The sequence below is a fragment of the Phycodurus eques genome, chromosome 15, assembly GCF_024500275.1.
Source record: "Phycodurus eques isolate BA_2022a chromosome 15, UOR_Pequ_1.1, whole genome shotgun sequence".
Taxonomy (NCBI): Eukaryota; Metazoa; Chordata; class Actinopteri; order Syngnathiformes; family Syngnathidae; genus Phycodurus; species Phycodurus eques.
The window spans coordinates 17084622-17102878 of record NC_084539.1 but is presented as its reverse complement, the minus strand read 5'-3'; the positions used below and the strand labels follow the sequence as shown (position 1 = coordinate 17102878).

At 37.9% G+C, this 18257-nt stretch overlaps 1 protein-coding gene across 1 annotated transcript; it reads right to left on the bottom strand.

The window, feature by feature from the left end:
- Positions 1 to 2730: 2730 nt before the first annotated feature.
- Positions 2731 to 18239, bottom strand: dhx29 (DEAH (Asp-Glu-Ala-His) box polypeptide 29). Its single transcript, XM_061699205.1, has 28 exons — positions 17911 to 18239; positions 16886 to 16959; positions 16676 to 16789; positions 16025 to 16154; positions 15822 to 15958; positions 15611 to 15754; positions 15146 to 15272; positions 14888 to 15043; positions 13509 to 13686; positions 13316 to 13436; positions 12325 to 12717; positions 10990 to 11256; positions 10009 to 10152; positions 9763 to 9939; positions 8928 to 9068; positions 8698 to 8842; positions 8088 to 8208; positions 7920 to 8004; positions 7760 to 7848; positions 6878 to 7006; positions 6705 to 6780; positions 6279 to 6503; positions 6066 to 6202; positions 5898 to 5988; positions 5425 to 5706; positions 5220 to 5351; positions 4685 to 4781; positions 2731 to 4621 (listed from the first exon to the last, which is right to left on the bottom strand). The coding sequence occupies exons 1-28, from the start codon at positions 18098 to 18100 to the stop codon at positions 4566 to 4568; spliced, it is 4158 nt and encodes a 1385-aa protein (XP_061555189.1). The 5' UTR covers positions 18101 to 18239; the 3' UTR covers positions 2731 to 4565.
- Positions 18240 to 18257: the final 18 nt, after the last annotated feature.

Below are 18257 nucleotides of genomic sequence, written 5' to 3'. Positions count from 1 at the left end.
GTACGCAGTATATGTCTATGCCAAGCACCGCCCTTTCCGTTTCGTGTTTACCTTTGGCCTGACCGTATGACGTCAAAGGCGGTTTTCGTCTACCTGTTCAGTGTTTTGTTTTTCAAGTCACATGATTCTCAACGTGGTTTACATAATAATTCATATTTCTATGAAGAGAAACATTGTGTAATACATTTATAAGGTGCAGTCTTGCTAAGTAATGTCTTAAAACATGTAAGATATTTTCATTGCATTAAACTGAGAGGAAAGCTGGTGAACGTATTAGTGACTTAGGGAGCAGGGGCTGGCAATAAATTATTACTTTATAACTTATTAATATAATGTAAATTGTGTAACATATAAGACAGTATTTATACAATACTTTATTTGATCCCTGACCATTGCGTTATTGTCCAGTATTTTTATTCATCAATCTATCTATCTATCTATCTATCTATCTATCTATCTATCTATCTATCTATCTATCTATCTATCTATCTATCTATCTATCTATCTATCTATCTATCTATCTATCTATCTATCTATCTGACTATAATACATGTATTTTTCTTATGCAATATATTTGGTTTGATACCTATCCACTAGGGTTCTTTATTTTTTGTTTATATCATGTATGAGATTATTGTATTTTTCATAACCAGTCGTACTCAGAGCTTTTTCTAAAATGTTATTTCTCTTATGTATCTATACTCCAGAGCAATAGATCATCAAAAAAAATGATAGCTGATAATAATAATAATATCCTCTATTAAAATGTCATCCATTTGGGTCATCCTAAATTCAGGAATTTTCTAATTTTATTTTAAAATGTTTTTATCAAAGTGCTTTTTTTTTTTTTTTTAGGACAGCACAGTTGTATTTAACTTTGCAATACAATGCATTTTCAAGTGTTTGTTTACAAACATTTATTTAGGACTTAAAAAACAATTTATGTGCAATACATTTGAATTTATTCATTACTGAAGTACAGTTTTAACCACTGCTTTGAGAGGTTTCATGTTTTCTTCGCGTGGAAATGATGGCAGCGTTCTGCTGCCAAGACACGTTACCACGACGTCATGTGAAAAGTCTCATTTTCAAACCTTGGTGTATAGTCTGGCGTCTCCAAAGTGCTTAATTACTCATGAAAGCAAATGAGTGAAACAAGGCGCAATGTTTGCTTCTTCTAACGTTTGTCGAATGGAAATTGTGATTATAACTTCACTTCTGTTATAGTGTTTTGTTCTTCAGTTTCATTTTCGATTGTCGATGACCTGATTTGCTTTGTTATGCAACTTTAAAAAATGTTTTGGGGAAAATGTTGACGAGTGTGTTGACAAGATATTTTGCAATGTCTTCTGGTTCCTTTCATTGTCTTGTTTATTACCGTTCTTAATCTTTCTTATCAAGAGCAAAACACCGTCCTGTGTTATTATGTTCCATATCTGAGTGCATGTTTTTAATGTCATAAACACATTGAATTTGTGGAGATATATCAATAACATTCTAAATATTCTTATATTTAATTCCATTACTCACAATATATACGATAATTTCAATTCTTTGACGTTTCTTCATTTATATTATTTTATCTATAGCTGAATAAATTGGTGAGTGACATTTATTTTTTTATTTTTTTGAATTAAAAGTTCAGAATTTGGACACGAAGGCACCTAATAATAATAATGAAAAAATAAAATAAAAGTAATTAATTTCTAGCTAGTAAATATTTACCAATGTATTGATTAATTTATTTTGATTAGATATTATTTTCTTTTTATTGTATATTATTTAACCTTGATTTTGTACATAAGTATATATTTATTTTATTTCAATGATTTAATTAAAATTTTATACAGTTCTGTAAAATTATATGATATTATATATATATATATATATATATATATATATATATATATATATTGCTAAATAAACTGGGTAGTGGCATTCCTGCAACTTAGTAAAAGAGAAACGTAGAAAGTTTAGGGCACATAGGCAGGTAGTAATAAAAATATTAAAGATAATAAAAATTAATTACCTACATCCAAATACTATACCTTGAATATCCTAAAATCTAAATATTTACAGCCAGCTAACACTGGTGAAAACATAATATGCCTACTGTACATACTAAGTATCCAACCATTGATTAAAAGATAATTAACTAACTAACTAACTAACTTAGATGAAACAACATTGTTGATTAAGTACTAGGTTATGTTTTCATCAGTTGGTTGGTTAGTTTGCTGACATGCAACTATGTTGTTTTCATTAGACTAACTAACTTTGATGAACACAACATACAGTACTTACATAACAACTAACCAACATCATGAATACATAAACTACTTCCTTAAAAATGTAGATTATGCTTTCATCAGTTAGTCGGTTAGTTAGTTCTCGATAAGTAGCATGTGTTTTCATCTGTCAGTGGATAAGTATGTAAGTAGTTTATGTTTTCATCATTGTTGTATGTAGCGTATGTTTTCGCAAGGGTTAAATAAATTTTTAAAAACTTACCGACTACCGAACTGACTTCCTGATGCTGCTTAGATATGACCAACCAAACAACCAATCAACCTTTTGTGGTAAAACATTTCACACAAGAACTTCTTGTCATGTCATGTTCACAGGGAATCCTCCTTTTTTAAATAAACAATAAAAAAATAAAAAACACACCAACACCATGCGTTCACAGTATTTAATGATTCCGTTTGATTGTCAGACAAGATTTACCGTCGGAGCGTGACATCGCTGGCCAAGCTCAGAGGCGACTGGCCGAGGGCACACATCAAGGCCTACGAGGTGAGAGTGAGAGGGTCTCAACCATCATCGTGACCTCTTCAAGAAAGAAAAAAACCTCAAAAGTGTCCTCGACAGGTCTTTGAGAAGCAGGCCACAGAAACACCATATGGACTCACCTCAACTTACTCTCCCAGCAGTGTGTCAACTTAGGTGAGGTCAGCCAGCATCAATGATTTAATTATTCAATATTTAGCAGCATGTATGTGTGTGTTGCCGATGAACGAAGAAGTGAGGAAGTCTCTGGAGAAGTGTGACGTCCAGGAGGACGTGGAATATTTAGTCACTTGGTATGAGCAACGCCAAACTCGGCATTAGCATTAAAGTCATTATTAAAATCCTAATTTAATATTGATTAAAATACACAAATAATATTAAAATATGGTGTCAAATGCATAAATTATCAAACTAATATATATATATATATCAAATTTAAAAAAATCTGACGATACAAAATGCTAAAATATGTATTATTGTAAAATTAGCATGGCATTTGTTGTTCCCTCCTGGACACTTCCAACACTCTATTACTGCTTATTAAACTGCACATTTAAAATAATCAGAATTGTAATATTTAAATGAAATTTAAATGAAAAAATGAAATGCATTAAAAAAAAAGATGTTTGTGTATGACAGCTGCCATCTTATATGAGAATTTCTACAGTGGACAGTGGGTTCCGCCTCTGCTGCCCTCAGCTGTCATCAGGGGGCCTATCCACCTATTACCTCCGCCAAGGCCGCTTTCATCATAATTATTTCTTTTTTTTTAATCAAATGCACTTTAAATGGTAGCAAGTGTGCACTGACTCCCATTTGTCATGAGTTTGAATGTGATTAGTTCATTCTGAGCACAGCCAGACCGCAGTACAAAAAGGTGTACACATTTTGCAACCACATTACCCCTGTTTCGAGATTTAAAAAAAAAAAAAAAAAAAGTTATTTGAGTTGTACAGGTTATAGGTCACATAAATGCTGGAAACAGTTTTTAATTGATTCATCATGGTCTCATTTTTATATATCACAAAAACATAAACATTTTTAACAGGGGTGTGTAGACCTTTTATATCCACTGTAGCTACTTCCTAAAGATGTGATGACCTGATGCCCAAATACTTTTGCACATTTAGTGTATGTCAATCAGTCAAAATGGCTGCCATGCAATTATAAAAACAAATGCAAAGCCCCCCAAAATTAATATTAATAATAATAATAATAATAAGAAGAAATCACAACCATAATGGAGCAGTGATGTTTTTTTGATGGAACCACGGACTCAGTATTTTTTTTAAAATTATAATGCATTTTAATTGTAGTAAATACAAATTTTAAAATTGTTTTTTTTAAATCCAATTATTTTAATTAATTTTGTATGGCCCTGGGATTATAATTTAGAAAATATATAATAATTTTGTTTATTGTTACATTTTTATTGTAATTTTATATTTACAATCAAAATGTAATTTTAAATCCAAATGTAATATTATAACGAACACAATTAATTATTGTAGATTTTTAAAATTATAATCAATACAATCATATATATATATAAAAAAAATCTAATTTGTGTTTCAATAATTCATATTTTTTTAAAATGAAATTATTATGGCCCTGGAAAGCCATTGGAATAAAAAATACTTTATTGCGACAGTGTTAGGCAAAGACAATTCCTCTCCTGATGGAGATTTTCATAAGAGGATTACTACCATAATTGAAAATCCTTAGTGACCATCAGTTCTTCATTATAGTGTCCCCCATTTTGTCATTTGCACACATCATGCAGAGTGCTCCGACTTGATCAGCTCCAAGATGATTTGAATGGTCCTCTCACCTTGACAAATGAAGGGAAAAAAACTTTATTTATATCAATATGACGACAGAGGTTGGGTTTTACCTTCTAAATTCATGCGCGGGTTCTCCAGCTTCTTCTCCAGCAACGAGTCTAGCAGCTTCCTCAAGTGTTTGAAGATCACGCCGATGCGCACGGGAGCCTATGTTCGGAAAAAATATATATATACAATTGCAGTTGGTGTGAATACAGAGAGATGAATACATCACAGCAGACAATACGCTACTAAGGCGTGGCTCCAATTAGATGCTGAGTAAAAACTGATTTTCTTTCGATGCTGTGAAAATTTTCATTTTTATGAGCAGTGTGAGCAGGGATTTGTACACAGGTTTGTACACTGCTGTGTAAAAGTCCAACTAGCAGTTAATTAGCTATCTTACATTTGTCTTGTTTTGAGTGGAAAACAATCCAAAAGTTCAGCTAGCAGCTAGTTAGCCTAGGCTAGCTTAAGTGAGAGTCCCGTTTTAACTGGAAAACTGTCAAAAACCTACCAAGCAGCAAGTTGGGCAAGCCTAGCTTACGTTGAAGTCTAGTTGTGCTTTTTTGAAAAAAAGTCAAAATGTCCATAAGCGGAAGTAACCTGGAAGTGCATCCATCCGTCCAGCGTGATGAGGCGTTCCCTGTGCTGAATGTCGATGTCGCCTCCAAAGAGCAGCATGGGGAAGGGAGATATGAGAGTGGTGTCTCGCAGGTAGATCTTAGTGTATTTCACCTGGCGACAAATTAAAAATCCTTAATATTATTTCAATGAATCATATAACATTCAACGAGGTGCGACATCAGACCTTCTCTTGGTAGAGCAGCCAGCCGTGCGCCTGCAGGTTGCGGTTGACGGACGACGGGTGCACCTGCGCTCGGCCCTGCGGCGTCTCCGCAGAACACGCCACTCGCTCCAGCGCGTCCACCGAGGCGACGCACAGCATGCGCGCCACGCTGTCGTATAGGCCCGCCGTCAGCGCCGCCCCCAGGAGCGACACCGGCGGCTTGGACGCTGCGGGGGGCCGGGGCGCGCTCGACGAGCAGAAGCCCGCCTGCTCCATCATCTTCATCAGCTCCTGCTTCACGTCCTGCATTGGAAAGACTTTATTAGGGATTAGTTTTTCACAAGCACGAATCATTTCTGATTAACCATAAATATTCAATTTAAGTGTAATACTAATTACAATAATATTGATTCAGACTGTACTGCGAGCACTGTACACTGAGAGCTGTTTGTAATTAGCTACGGCAGTGAGTTTATGTTGCGCGTGCGTCTTACCTCAATAGTGGCAAGTGCTGCGCGGTTCAGGAAGTGTTTCCGGCAAAAGGACATTTCTGCTTTCTGTCCTTCCTTTTGGGAATTTTTCCAGCTAAAACATGAAATAACGTTATTCCTCACTTATTCCCAATATCATTCCAAGATGCTAAAACGGAGGCCCGTCCATACCCGAGATATGCGTTGTAGATGGTCATGTGGTCAGAGTTGGCCAATGCGAGCGCAGCTTTGGCCAGATTGGCTTCCTCCTTCCTGTTCATAGGCGTGGAGAAGGGAGACTTCTCCGTGATGGCCGCCGCGATGGTCGCCTGGAAACGTGACATCGACGCTTATTAACACTGCGAACGTCGGCCATGATGAAAACACGGCAAATGTAGGTCGTACGATTGGTTCCAGGCAGCCAAGGATGGCGCCGTAGATGAGCATCTTGCCGATTTTGACATTGACGGGCAGGTTGGCCAGGTGTTGGCCCAGCGGGGTGAGCAGGTGGTGGCCGGGCTGACAAGCGCCGATCTTCCGCAGCAGGTTGACGGCGTTCATCACAGACTGAGGCTGCGGGGGGTCCAGTGCGCCGCTCAGGAACTCCTCCGGGGAGCCGTACTCGCATTTCTAACAGAGACAAATATTAAAACCGGCGTAAGATTCTACAGCGTCTCAAGCGTTTCAGTAGGTTTGTGCAGACTTTTGTCTAGTCTGTGGTTGACTGATAAGTAAAAGAGAAGCCCACTCTCATATCAGTAGGGGACATAACGTTCCTTTTTCATCACTTCCTCACAACAGACCTTGGCTAAGGTAACCATTTTGTCGTACCATAATGTGAAGACAGAGCTCCTCCAGAGGCACGCGAAGTATCTCTGGAATGGAGTAGTCCATAAACGCATCAAATCTAAGGAGAAACATATACAGAGAAAGAAAGAAAAAAAAAAAACCATAAAGCGATCATATTAAGAGATTTTGCATTCCCATGTGTTTATAATGATTACCTGTACTTTGGGTAGAGTCTGAAGCAGAAGCCGTTACGGACGCGTCCCGCTCTGCCTTGCCTCTGAAGAGCGCTGGCTTTGGACACAAATGTCTCCACCAGGGAGCTCATCTGGCTGCTTTCATGATACCTGAACGCCACATGGTTACGTTACACACATTGTACTCCAGTCATGTTCAATGGCATTTTATATGTTCCATTTAAATTGCTGCAATTCTAACTGCATGTTAAAAGAAAAAAGAAAAAGAAAAATCACAACAGATTTATTTTTGCCCATTATTAAAAGATGATAGGGTAAGGTGATGTACTTTATCAATAATTTAATTACATTTTTTTTTTAAATTACATTTTTGCTCATTATAAAAAAAGGTGTTTTCTTTTTTTGTATTTATATGTTTTTGCATTGTAATGTTTGCCCATTCGAAAAAACATGGGTAATGTATTGTTTTTAATTGAATAAATAGTATTTGCCCATTGAAAACATAGGGAAAGGGTAGGGTGTTGCGTTATTAGTTCATATCAATTAGACTTTTTTTATTTTTTTATTATATAGTATAGAATTTAATAAATATTTTTACCACTACAGAAAATACAGCAAGGTAAGGTGTTGTTTATTTTCATTTAAAAAAAATAATAATTGCATTTTTAAAAGCATAGGATTATAAATTATAAAAGGCATCATATATTTTTTATTTTATTTGTTTTATATATATATTTTATATATGTTGTAATGAATGTAATATTTTTGACTCCTAAAACGTTATAGTCTATTCTATTGTATCTATTTATTTTACTGTATTGTTATTTTTAAATGAATCAATTACCGGATGAGAGTACTACACCCATTTCAAACAGAGCTATGTAGAACACGCGTTTCCCTTACTTGTTCTCCTTGGTTTTGCCCGTGTCGATGACAAACACAACGTCAGGAATGGTCACACCCGTCTCCGCGATGTTGGTGGACAGCACAATCTAAAAAGGAAAGAAGACAGGATGAGATCTAGTGCTCCTCTTTTAAAATCTTTATTTCCAAGGTACAGTACCTTCCTGACCCCAGCCGTGGGCACCGTGAAGGCCGCAGCCTGCTCCTTCGACGACAGCATGGAGTGCAAAGCGACGATCCTGTACCTTTAGGAGACACGCAGCATTTCAAGCATTCAGTCAACTGTAGTTTAGATTTGTATTCAACTGCACCCGTGTGCTGACATCACCTGTGTTTATCCTTGAAGCGCTTGTCTGACGACAGCAGGTCAAACAGCTGCTGGATGTGAGCCAGACCGGGTAGAAACACCAAAACAGCACCATCCACTGCTGTGAATTGCCGAGCTTTATCTGGAAGCATTAAAACAAATACAAAATATATATATTTTTTTAAATCAATAAACTATTTACTTTGTTCATCCATTATAAAGAAAAGGTAGAAAAAGGTTGCATTTAATTTCCATTTTATAATTAAAAAAGGTGGCACGGTAATCGACTGACTAGCACATCTGCCTCACACTTCTGAGTAACCGGGTTCAAATCCAGCCTCGCCTGTGTGGAGTTTGCATGTTCTTCTCCCCGTGGTTGTGTGGGTTTTCTCCGGGTACTCATCCCCATGAGCGGTACAGAAAATGGAGGGATGGACAATTTTCAAAAATTATGAGCATTTGTGCATTATTTAGTGGGAAATTAAGGACAATACACACAAAAAAAGCTTTTTAAAAAGTTTATATAAATGGGGGGAAAAAAAGTTCTCAACAGCATTTTTTGTATTTTTGCTCAGTATAATATGGCTAAACGGACACCTAATACTGTGGCCGTTATACATTTGTGTGGTACCGAGGTAGCTGATGAGCTCCACCAGCAGGTCCATGTTGATCTTGTTGGGGTTCATGTACTGCAGCACCTGGCGAGTCCTGCTGCTGAAGTGGTCCAGGTCGGGACCTAAATCCCAGCCTGCCGACGAGTCCCTCACGATCACCTCCTGAGAATCAACCCAAACCAAGATGGACATTGTCAGTTGACAAACTGAGATATCGTCACTGGAGGACGGTGGACGTTTATTGTACCTGGTGCTGTAACGTCTTTCCGCCTTTTTGCGTGATGGAGACGCTCACTTCCTCTTCGTCTTCCAGGACTTTCTGGCAGTATTCTGAATCCTTCTCCAGGACGTAGCCAGTCTCCTCCACGATGTCCTCTAGATGGAACACCTGAAAGCATAAGTAACATGTTCCTAACTGTCATACAAGTGGGAAAAGAAGCTAACTGTTTTCAAATAAAACTTACAGTAAGTAGGGCTGCCAAGGATTAATCAAATAATAATAATAACAACATAATAATTCGATTACATTAAAAGCTTGCAGCAAAATCTCTGCCACGAAGCTTCGCAGGGACCTGTTTTCTATGGTTATGATCACAGCTGCAACTAACGATTTTAATAATCGATTAATTTGTCGATTATTTTTTCGATTATTGGATGAATCGGATGTTTTAAAAAAAACTTTGAAATTTCATCCCTTTTTCCCAAAAAAAAAAGGTATTTTTTTTTGACAACGTAGAAAATGCACAAACAAATGGATTAATGATTCAGTTACTGGTTTGGTCAGAAAAACAGACAAAAATGTTGAGAATTGTTTTCCAATGTAAAAGATGTTTGGAAATATCTTATTTTGATGCAACCCAAGGAGAATAATTAATCTTTACTGTTGAAAGGCTGACATTCTGAGGATTTTAACAATTTAAAGTTAAACAAGGTATTTAAATGATTAATCGAATGTCAAAAAACGTCATTAGTTAATGTGATAATCAATTAGTTGTTGATTAATCGATTAATTGTTGCACCTGTAGTTATCATTCATCCCAGTGTTTGCCCATCACTTGTCTCCCATAATGGACTCTGCTCACCTCCACCGGGAAGGTCCGTCCAGGGATGCTGAGCACGGGGCAGCGGTTGAAGTAGTTTGAGAACTTGTGGCAGTCGGCGGTGGCGCTCATAAGGATCAGCTGCAGGTCTGCCCGCCTGGAGACCACCTCCTTCAGGATGGTGAGCAGGAAGTCCGACTGGACGCTGCGCTCGTGCACCTGCGTACAATCGCCGTCGCTCATTTGTAATGACCTTGGAAAGTTTTCGCCGAGGCGTGTTTCCGGTACCTCGTCCACAATGATGTGCGTCAGGGCGCTGAGGTGTCGGTCATGCTGGAGCTTCCGGAGCAGAACTCCGGTGGTGCAGTACAACAAGCGAGTCCACTCGCCCGACTGGTTCTCCATCCTGATCTGGTAGCCGCACAGCGAGGACTGAAGACGTGACGAAAAAAAGAGTGTTGTGAAGGTAGGAAGCACGGTAATTAGTAGTTTAGCACGTTTGCCTCACAGTTCTGAGGTTGGGTGTTCAAATCTTGGCTCCTTGCATGTTCTCTAAAATTGCCCTTAGGTATGAATTTGACTGTGAATGCTTCTTTGTCTATTTAGTAAAAATCTTCTGGAAATTTTAGCTACATTTTTTTTCTTGACATTTTGTTAAAGAAAATGTTTGGTTCACATTTACTTGATTTTTTTTTTTTTTTCCAATTGAGTTAAAATGCTCCTGCAATTTTAAGTTGCTAACATTAAAATGTTCTTGACATTTCAGTTGAAAAAAATGAAATTATACTTTTTTTTTGTTGCATTTTGAAATTTTTACGAAACCCTTTCTGAAACTTGACTTCAGATTTTCTTGAAATCTTTTGAGAAATCATTTGACTTACATTTTCTTGAAATTTTAATGGAACTTTTCTTGAAACTGAAAAATAAAAATCTTGCTTCTTTAAATTTCAGTTATAAAAATGGGTTCGCATATTCTTGAAATTCAGTGAAACGTCTTTTGAAATTTTTATTCAAATTTGTATTGAACATTAACGTCACATGTTCATTAAAAGTTTGTCAAAACAATTCTTGAAATTTTACTTCAAAAGTTTCTTGAAATTGGAGTTTAAATTTTCCTAAAACTTAAATTCTAAATGTCTTGAAATTTTACTTCAAATTTTACTCAACGTTTCACAAAGAAAGTATCTGTTCCAGCGTCAAACTGTCGTAACATTCCTAACCGCTGTCCAAATGTAAAAAGAAGCTAACTGCATGGGAGGGAGCGTTCACCTTTGAGCCCGGCCCATCCTGGCAGCCGAGCTCCTGGCTGACTCTGCAGGCCAGACTCATGGCGGAGATCCGTCGGGGCTGCGTGACGACGATGTCGCAGGCTCGGGCCGCCTCGCCTCCGAGCAGCAGCTCGTCCAGGAGGAACTGTGGGATCTGCGTGCTCTTGCCGCTGCCCGTCTCGCCGGCCACCACCACCACGCGGTGGCGCCGCAGGGCCTCCAGGACGTGCTGCCGGTGCTGGAAGACGGGCAGCTGCTCTCGTTCCGCCTAGAAGGACACAGACTCTGATTTAAAAAGTAAAACAAAAATCCCAAAGTGCATAGTAAAAGTCAAATCTAAAAACAATTTCATGTATAATCCCTGTGTTGCCACACAGATAAAAACAGTGTACATCCCTTTTTTAGGTGACAAGAAAAAACACTGTATAATAATTACAATAAAATGAAAGTTACGGTATTTATATTTTTGGACATGTTATAAAAATATACATCTCTCTCTATATATATATAGTCTTGGTTTTATTTTCTTGTAGTTGAAAATAAAGTTGCATTATTTACTTTATTCTTTTCCTTTTAAAAAATCGTTATAATTATAATAATGTTGTATTGTATTTTATTATTATATTATTTCATTTATAAACTATTGCTACTATTTATATTTGTTATTACATTCCATTATTTGTGTGTTTTATCATTTCATCAGTGCATTGTTTCATGTTGTAAGAGTATGATATTTTATTTGTTTACCTATTATATTCATTGTATATCTTCAAGCATTTGTATTTTGGATTTTAAGTAGTTATCATTTTTATTGTTTATCAATTATTTTATTGTCAATTTTTAAAACATGTTTTAAAACCAAATTTTATTCTTTAGCTTTTAACTCAGCATGAGATTGCACAATTCTATTGTTTTTAACACTGCTATTAATTTATTGTTTTAATTGTCTTAGGTTTAACTGGATTTATGTTTGATTTTTACATCATGTATAGCACTTTGTGTGCAGCTGGGGTTGTTTTTTAAGTGGTCTGTAAATCAACTTAAATTATGTATACAGGTATATAGATATTTTTTACTATTACTACCAGAAAACCAATAGCACTGTGGTAGAAAAAAATTTGGGATTGCATATATACAAATGAAGGTAGAAAAGCCTACTACAACGTGAATTGTATGTGCAACCACAATACCTCATAAACGTATTTTTACTTACCCTCTCGAAAAGATTTGTTTTTTTCCAATTGAGGTTTACAGGTTATAGGTCACAGTCACCCAACAAATTTTTTTATATAACAAAAATCTGTCATTTTACATCCACTTTAGCTGCGCGTCTCACCAGGAGTCTCTGAGCCAGAGGGGACGTCCTGAGCTTCTTGAGGAGTTCTCTGGACATGCGCAGAGCTCCTTCCTGCTCCCTCTCGCCTCCTCGTCCCTCCATCTTGACCTCCACAGCCCCTCCTCCTTTCTCCACAATATCAAGGGCGGCCAGGTTCTCCCAGGAGTCCTCCGCTTCCTCCTCCTCCGCGGCGTCAAGCCGCGTCGGTCCGTCGGATTGGGAGTCCGGCCCGTGGTGGTGCTGTTGCTGCTTGAGGCGGGTCAGGAGTCGAGCGATGAACTGGTCTCGGGGCTTGTTGACGGCGCTGCGCGTCTCTTCCTGGTGCTGCTGCTCGCCGTCCCGCCACTCGAGCCAAACGTCCCGGTAGGTTGACGGGAGGAGCTGGTGCACTGACTAAGGATACAATCATCAGGGCAGATTCAATTTCAATGCCCCAAAAACTATTCAATTCTTTTCGCTAGGTAACATTAACTTATTTTATGTTATGCCTACAACATATATTTATATATATTTTTTTTATTTCAAATTCTTATAATTATAAAAATATAACAACAACATTACACAAATCTAATTCTAACATTTATTTATTATGTCAATATTTACACGTCCGGACATGTCAGGAAAGAAATTTGTGTGTAATAATGACATTTTTAAAAAAGTGCGCTACATTAATTATACAAATATTTTTAAACAAATATTTGTATACTTAATATATTAGCATTATCTATTTTATCTACATTAACTTAAAATATTTGCATTATTGATTTATTTAGTTTTTTCCCCCCTATTCTTGCCATGGAAAGCTTTTTTTTAAATCATGTTTGTTTTTCCTCTACTGTAAACGTCTTGAATTTCAATCTTACGTGCATGACAATATAAAGTAAGTATATTTTGCCAACAGTGACTATGCCGCATTCATTCATTCGACTGTAGACAGGAATTTGCGCAGCGTGTAGTTGAGCGCCACCTGCGGGTGAACACCATACACTACCTGTCCTTTCACCAGGTTGTAGAGTGCCAGGGTGGCTCCCAGATGCTGAGCCTGCATGCCGTCCTCGGTCAGGATGGTCGGACAAACTTCCAAGACGTCGTCCGTCCTCTGAACGCGCACCCTAAATACAATGAAAAAATGTCAATAGAACACCATCAACACTAACGACGAGACCAACAAAAGCGTCTCTTACTTGCACCTCCAGTATCTGCCCGCAGCCACCTTGTGGAAAGCCGGCGGCGGACTCTTGGGAAGGTTTTTACGCACCCAGTCTATGAGGAACTGTTTAGGGGATTTTCCTGTCCAACTGCGCGCCGTGTAGTCAAAGTTTCGAATGTCCTTTGGCTCGTTCTTCTTCTTCTGCTGCATGACTGCGAGGGCACATGCAAGAACATGGTCGTAGAGTGGACTGTAGTATGACATTTCATCAAGTATTCCATGCATATGAATATTACAATTCATTAGTTTAATAGCATAATTGGCTAAGACATTTTTATCACACTGTCACAATACCAATAAAAAAAAAAATACTAATGCGCTTACTAATTTATTTATTAATTTTGTTTATGTTGATGTCGATATCAGACATCCAGGTCATAGTGTTCCACAAAAGTTGAATCGAGGCAACAGGACTCTTCCTTTTGTTGAATTTGTTGCGTTTTTCCTCGTTTTGCAAAATTTTTCAAAAATGACTTTGGCAATTATGCTATTTGGCTCAGGAAAGACAAATTCAATTGTAAAGAAACAAGACATTCGATAATAATACAATTGTTTAATTGTTAATTATTATTTTTATAATTATAGTCCTTAATTAAGTTAAATCATAGTATTTGTGCAAAATTATGCATTTTAATATTCATTAAAAGATATATTTACATGGATTAACTAATAATACAATACATTTTTATGATTCTTATTTACTACATTCTTTTTACATTTATTTTATTTGTTCATTATGAAAAATTCTGTTACATCATTGCTGACACATTTGCTATTATCATTCATAACTACGATTTATTAATTTGCATTCCTGAATCAATGAGCAGATGTAACTAAAAATACATGTATTTTCAAACGATTATTGAATGTACTATTCATTTATTATATAATATAGATAGTAATTATCACAATCAAGTTTGTATTATCTAAAAACATAACAAATTATTATAATAATATTATTATACAATATAAAATGATTAAATTACATAAATGAAAATTAATACATTAATACAGAAAATATGGCATTTCTGTTATGATAAAATTACACTCCATTTATGTAAATTTAATAAAAATAAATACATACATCTAAAATATTTCAATAAAATTAACATAAGTAATATGATAATATGCATTTATTATTAATAGGTAATAATATCATAATAGTAAAAAAAAATGAAAAAATAAACATAAAATCTAAATTAAGAAATCAATAAAGATTCCGATTAACGACACGCCTTATTTTTAGATTTCTGGGTAAAATCCTGAAACTCTTCACCAGCCCCCCCCCCCAAAAAAAAATCAACAAACAAACAAAAAGAAGCATATGTGTATATGTTTGTTTGTGAGCTGTACCTTTCTCTGTCGGGGCTTCTTTTTCCGTCCTTTCAAACAAGTTGAAGCCGATTTCTTCTTTGTCCTCGTTGACAGATGGCGGCTTCTCCTTTTGGTGTGCCTCCACCACTTTAATGGCCGGATTGAAGATTGGGTGTGACTCTAGTGGCTTCATTTCTAACGTTTTGGTGAAAAGCCAGAAAGTTGTTTTTTTAAACAATGTAATGTGCACAAAATAACTAGATAAAAGCACGGCAAAACAAGAACAATTATAAGGACCTTGCTGTATGACGCGTATTCTGTCTTGTGCCATCCGCTGAGCCGACTTGTCTCCTTTGGTTTTGGCCGCCATCGCCATTTCTTTGGCGTCGTAAAGTTGAGCTGTCAGGATCAAATACCTGTCGTTCTGCAATTCAAATATGAATAAATGTAGTTCAAACTTCAATTTGATCAATATGTAAAGACAGCTGAAAAACAATTATAGCTTCCTAATATTAAATCAATGAAAACTTGTCATTTTGTCATATTCCTAATGAGTACAAGGGCCACACTGAAAAGAACAACAGAATAATACCATTGAAATAAGTCACAATCCCCACATGAAATACTAACAAACTCATAATTTTAGAGAACAAAGTAGCAATTTTCACAAGAATAAAATCGTTCAAAAAGTATTAAAAGAAAAAAAACGAGATGAATTTGTCACGAGAAGAAACAATTTTAATTTACTTTCATTTTGCTTACTGGATCAAACTTTTCCTCCAATTCCGGGTTGCGTTGCGACGTTTTCTTTCCTTCTTCCTCCTCATCCTCCTCTTCACCGCTGCTCTGCTCAGCGTACCTTAAGATCCAGTCCTTCATGCGCGCGTCATCATCCTTTACGGACGCCTGGAAAACACGCACGGTTTGGATATGCGGTAGGACTTGACTTCTTCCCGTCTTTACAACCGCACACCTTGCTGGTGTCTTTGAAAGTGGGCACTTTGGGTGGCTCGGGGCTCGTGGGTCGAGGCCGGACAAGAGGCTGGAACTTGGGCCTGCTCCTCTGGCTCTCCTCCTGCATCTGCTGGCTGAAACCTTCAGGCAGCTCCTCTGCGAATTCAACGCGTTACGTGGAGCATCGTAAAGGACGACTGCAGGACATATGCGTAAGGTTACCATCTCGAAGGTTCAGGCAGAGCCAGTCGAGGGCAGAGTGAAGATCGCCGCCGTAGAGCACGCTGCTCTTCATGGCCTCCTCGATGTGCTCCCGCTTGAAGTTGAACTTCTGCAGGGCCGTGTACAGATCCTGCCCACAAAAAGCAGAGGAATGTTCTGGGAAAAACACGTCACTGCCGTCGCACACAGCCTCAAACTACCTGACGTCCTGTGGCAGTTTCTGGCATGTGCCTTATGCGTAGCCGCGCAGGGCGGCATTGTTGAGACACGGCTTTCTGTTATATAATTGGACGACATGGTAATCATTGCCATTTGTGTGGGGAAATATGGAAACCCCCTTATGGAGGTGACCTCTGTAGAAGAGATGCATTCAGTGAACACGTTACTGAGTGAATGTGAACCTCAAGGCTGAATCGTGAACTGAATGACGAAGTACTCAACAATTTGGTGTGACAAAGTTTTATTTACTCTTACTAAATGAGGGGTAACTTATTTTTCCACTTAAGAATGTTAAAATGCTACTTCAAACATTGACTGCGCAGTTATTAAAGGTTCTATATGGCCCAGGCTTGACTCTGGAACTCATTCAATTACTTTTTGTTTTTTTTTTTCTGGGGGAAAAAAAAAATGTGTGATTGTGTTCAGCCTCACCAAAAGTTTCTTGTTGGTGAGTCTTCCCGACACGGGCCCTTTATCGCCGATCTCCTGCCGGAAGTCATTGATCACCTTTATGATCTTCTTCTCCAGGTCGGCTTGGATGGAAACCTGTGGTGGACGCATGCCCCCCAACGCACACAACTTTTAAGAAGAGGTGCATTTAGCAGACATCACCAAACGCAACTAACTAGTAATCCCACTTACCTTCAGGATGGATTTGTCAGACACGCCGCCTGTGTCCACCTGGGTCGTGTTGGCCAGACTGTAGGTCTTCGGAGCTACGAATGATGCCATTTTGAAACAGTCATTTCCATTATAGCGCAGGTGGGGGGACTTGAGTCACACGACTTGACTTGAGTGAGATTTCAGTCTCTAATTTTAGGACTTGCTTGGCTACATGACTTGATAGGTCTGGCCTTTTTACAAGACAGGGTGCTGTTGTTTTTGTTTTTGAAAGAGAGTTATTTTTTTTAACAGTATGCAGAGACCACTTCATGAAGTAACCATCATGGACGGGAATTCGAACATGAACAATTTGGATTCAAGCATTATGTTGTTGTTGTTTTTTTTTTATAAAATCAGGGGACAAAACAATGGCAGCATACAAGGTTTGCAACTCAAAGGTAAGCGACCTAACAACTGCCACATCTAATTTCATCCTGCATTATAAAATCCAACAAGGCAGGTAAGACATGTTAACGTCATAGTTGAGCTCACCGATTGCTGGCCAAACATCAACTAAGTTTCATGTAGGTTATGCATTTCATTGGGAATACAACAAAGTAACGCAATGAAAAAGAAAATTGTCTCAGTGCAGCTAACAACACTGAGTGCAAAGTGGCTAATATGCAAAAATATTTTAGTGACAGCGCAAAATTGATTGACTTCACTTACATGGGGTAACTAACCAATTCATCAAAAAATAGGGACATAAACTATTCATCATTATTTCAATTATTCTAGCTTGCAGTGGGGTAAGGATACATCACGCATCCTACTTGGGACTTTTTCTAATATCGTGACACTTTGCGGAGCTAAATAAGGTTGCCAATATATTAGAAACCGAACTTTCGACAACAGTTCTTGTATTGCAGAATATGCAGGTGTACCTAATGTCGTGTCCGGTGAGTCTATGCCCACCATTGGGTTGTAGGCTATTACGGAAACACATATTAAAGGACAAAAGCAGCTTGCAGTTTGCAAATAGACGTGAGGATGTTCGCTATCACCTTTAGGCTTGTTGTCTTTAGCTACTTTACTCAGCTTGCTGCTCCCCGGTTGCTTCTTCGGTTCGTCCGCCACACCGTTCGCGGCTGAGGGAGCACAAGCACGGCCTGATGCCGCCGCAGCTCCCGCCGGTCCCGCGGCGGCGGCGGCGGCGATCGCCGGCGGCGTGGATTTCTTCTTCTTACCACCCATTCAGGCAACCCCCAAAATAAAAAAAGCCAGTGTGTGTGCCTGTGCGAGAACAACAAACCACGCTACAATCGCAGTCAGGTCGTGTGTGAGTTGCGTGACGTTTTTTTTGTTTTTCTTCTTCTTCTTTCTTGCCGCTCGGCCCCCGTAGCGGACGTCA

Bases quoted from the DNA above. Each gene is read 5' to 3' on its own strand.
- dhx29 (XM_061699205.1), bottom strand. From the start codon at position 18,100: ATGGGTGGTAAGAAGAAGAAATCCACGCCGCCGGCGATCGCCGCCGCC. The intron at 16,155-16,675 runs GTGAGGCTGAAC...TTTTGTGGGCAG, and splicing joins TCACCAACAAGAAACTTTTG to GATCTGTACACGGCCCTGCA. The intron at 6,203-6,278 runs GTACGACCTACA...TCACGTTTCCAG, and splicing joins TTGGCTGCCTGGAACCAATC to GCGACCATCGCGGCGGCCAT.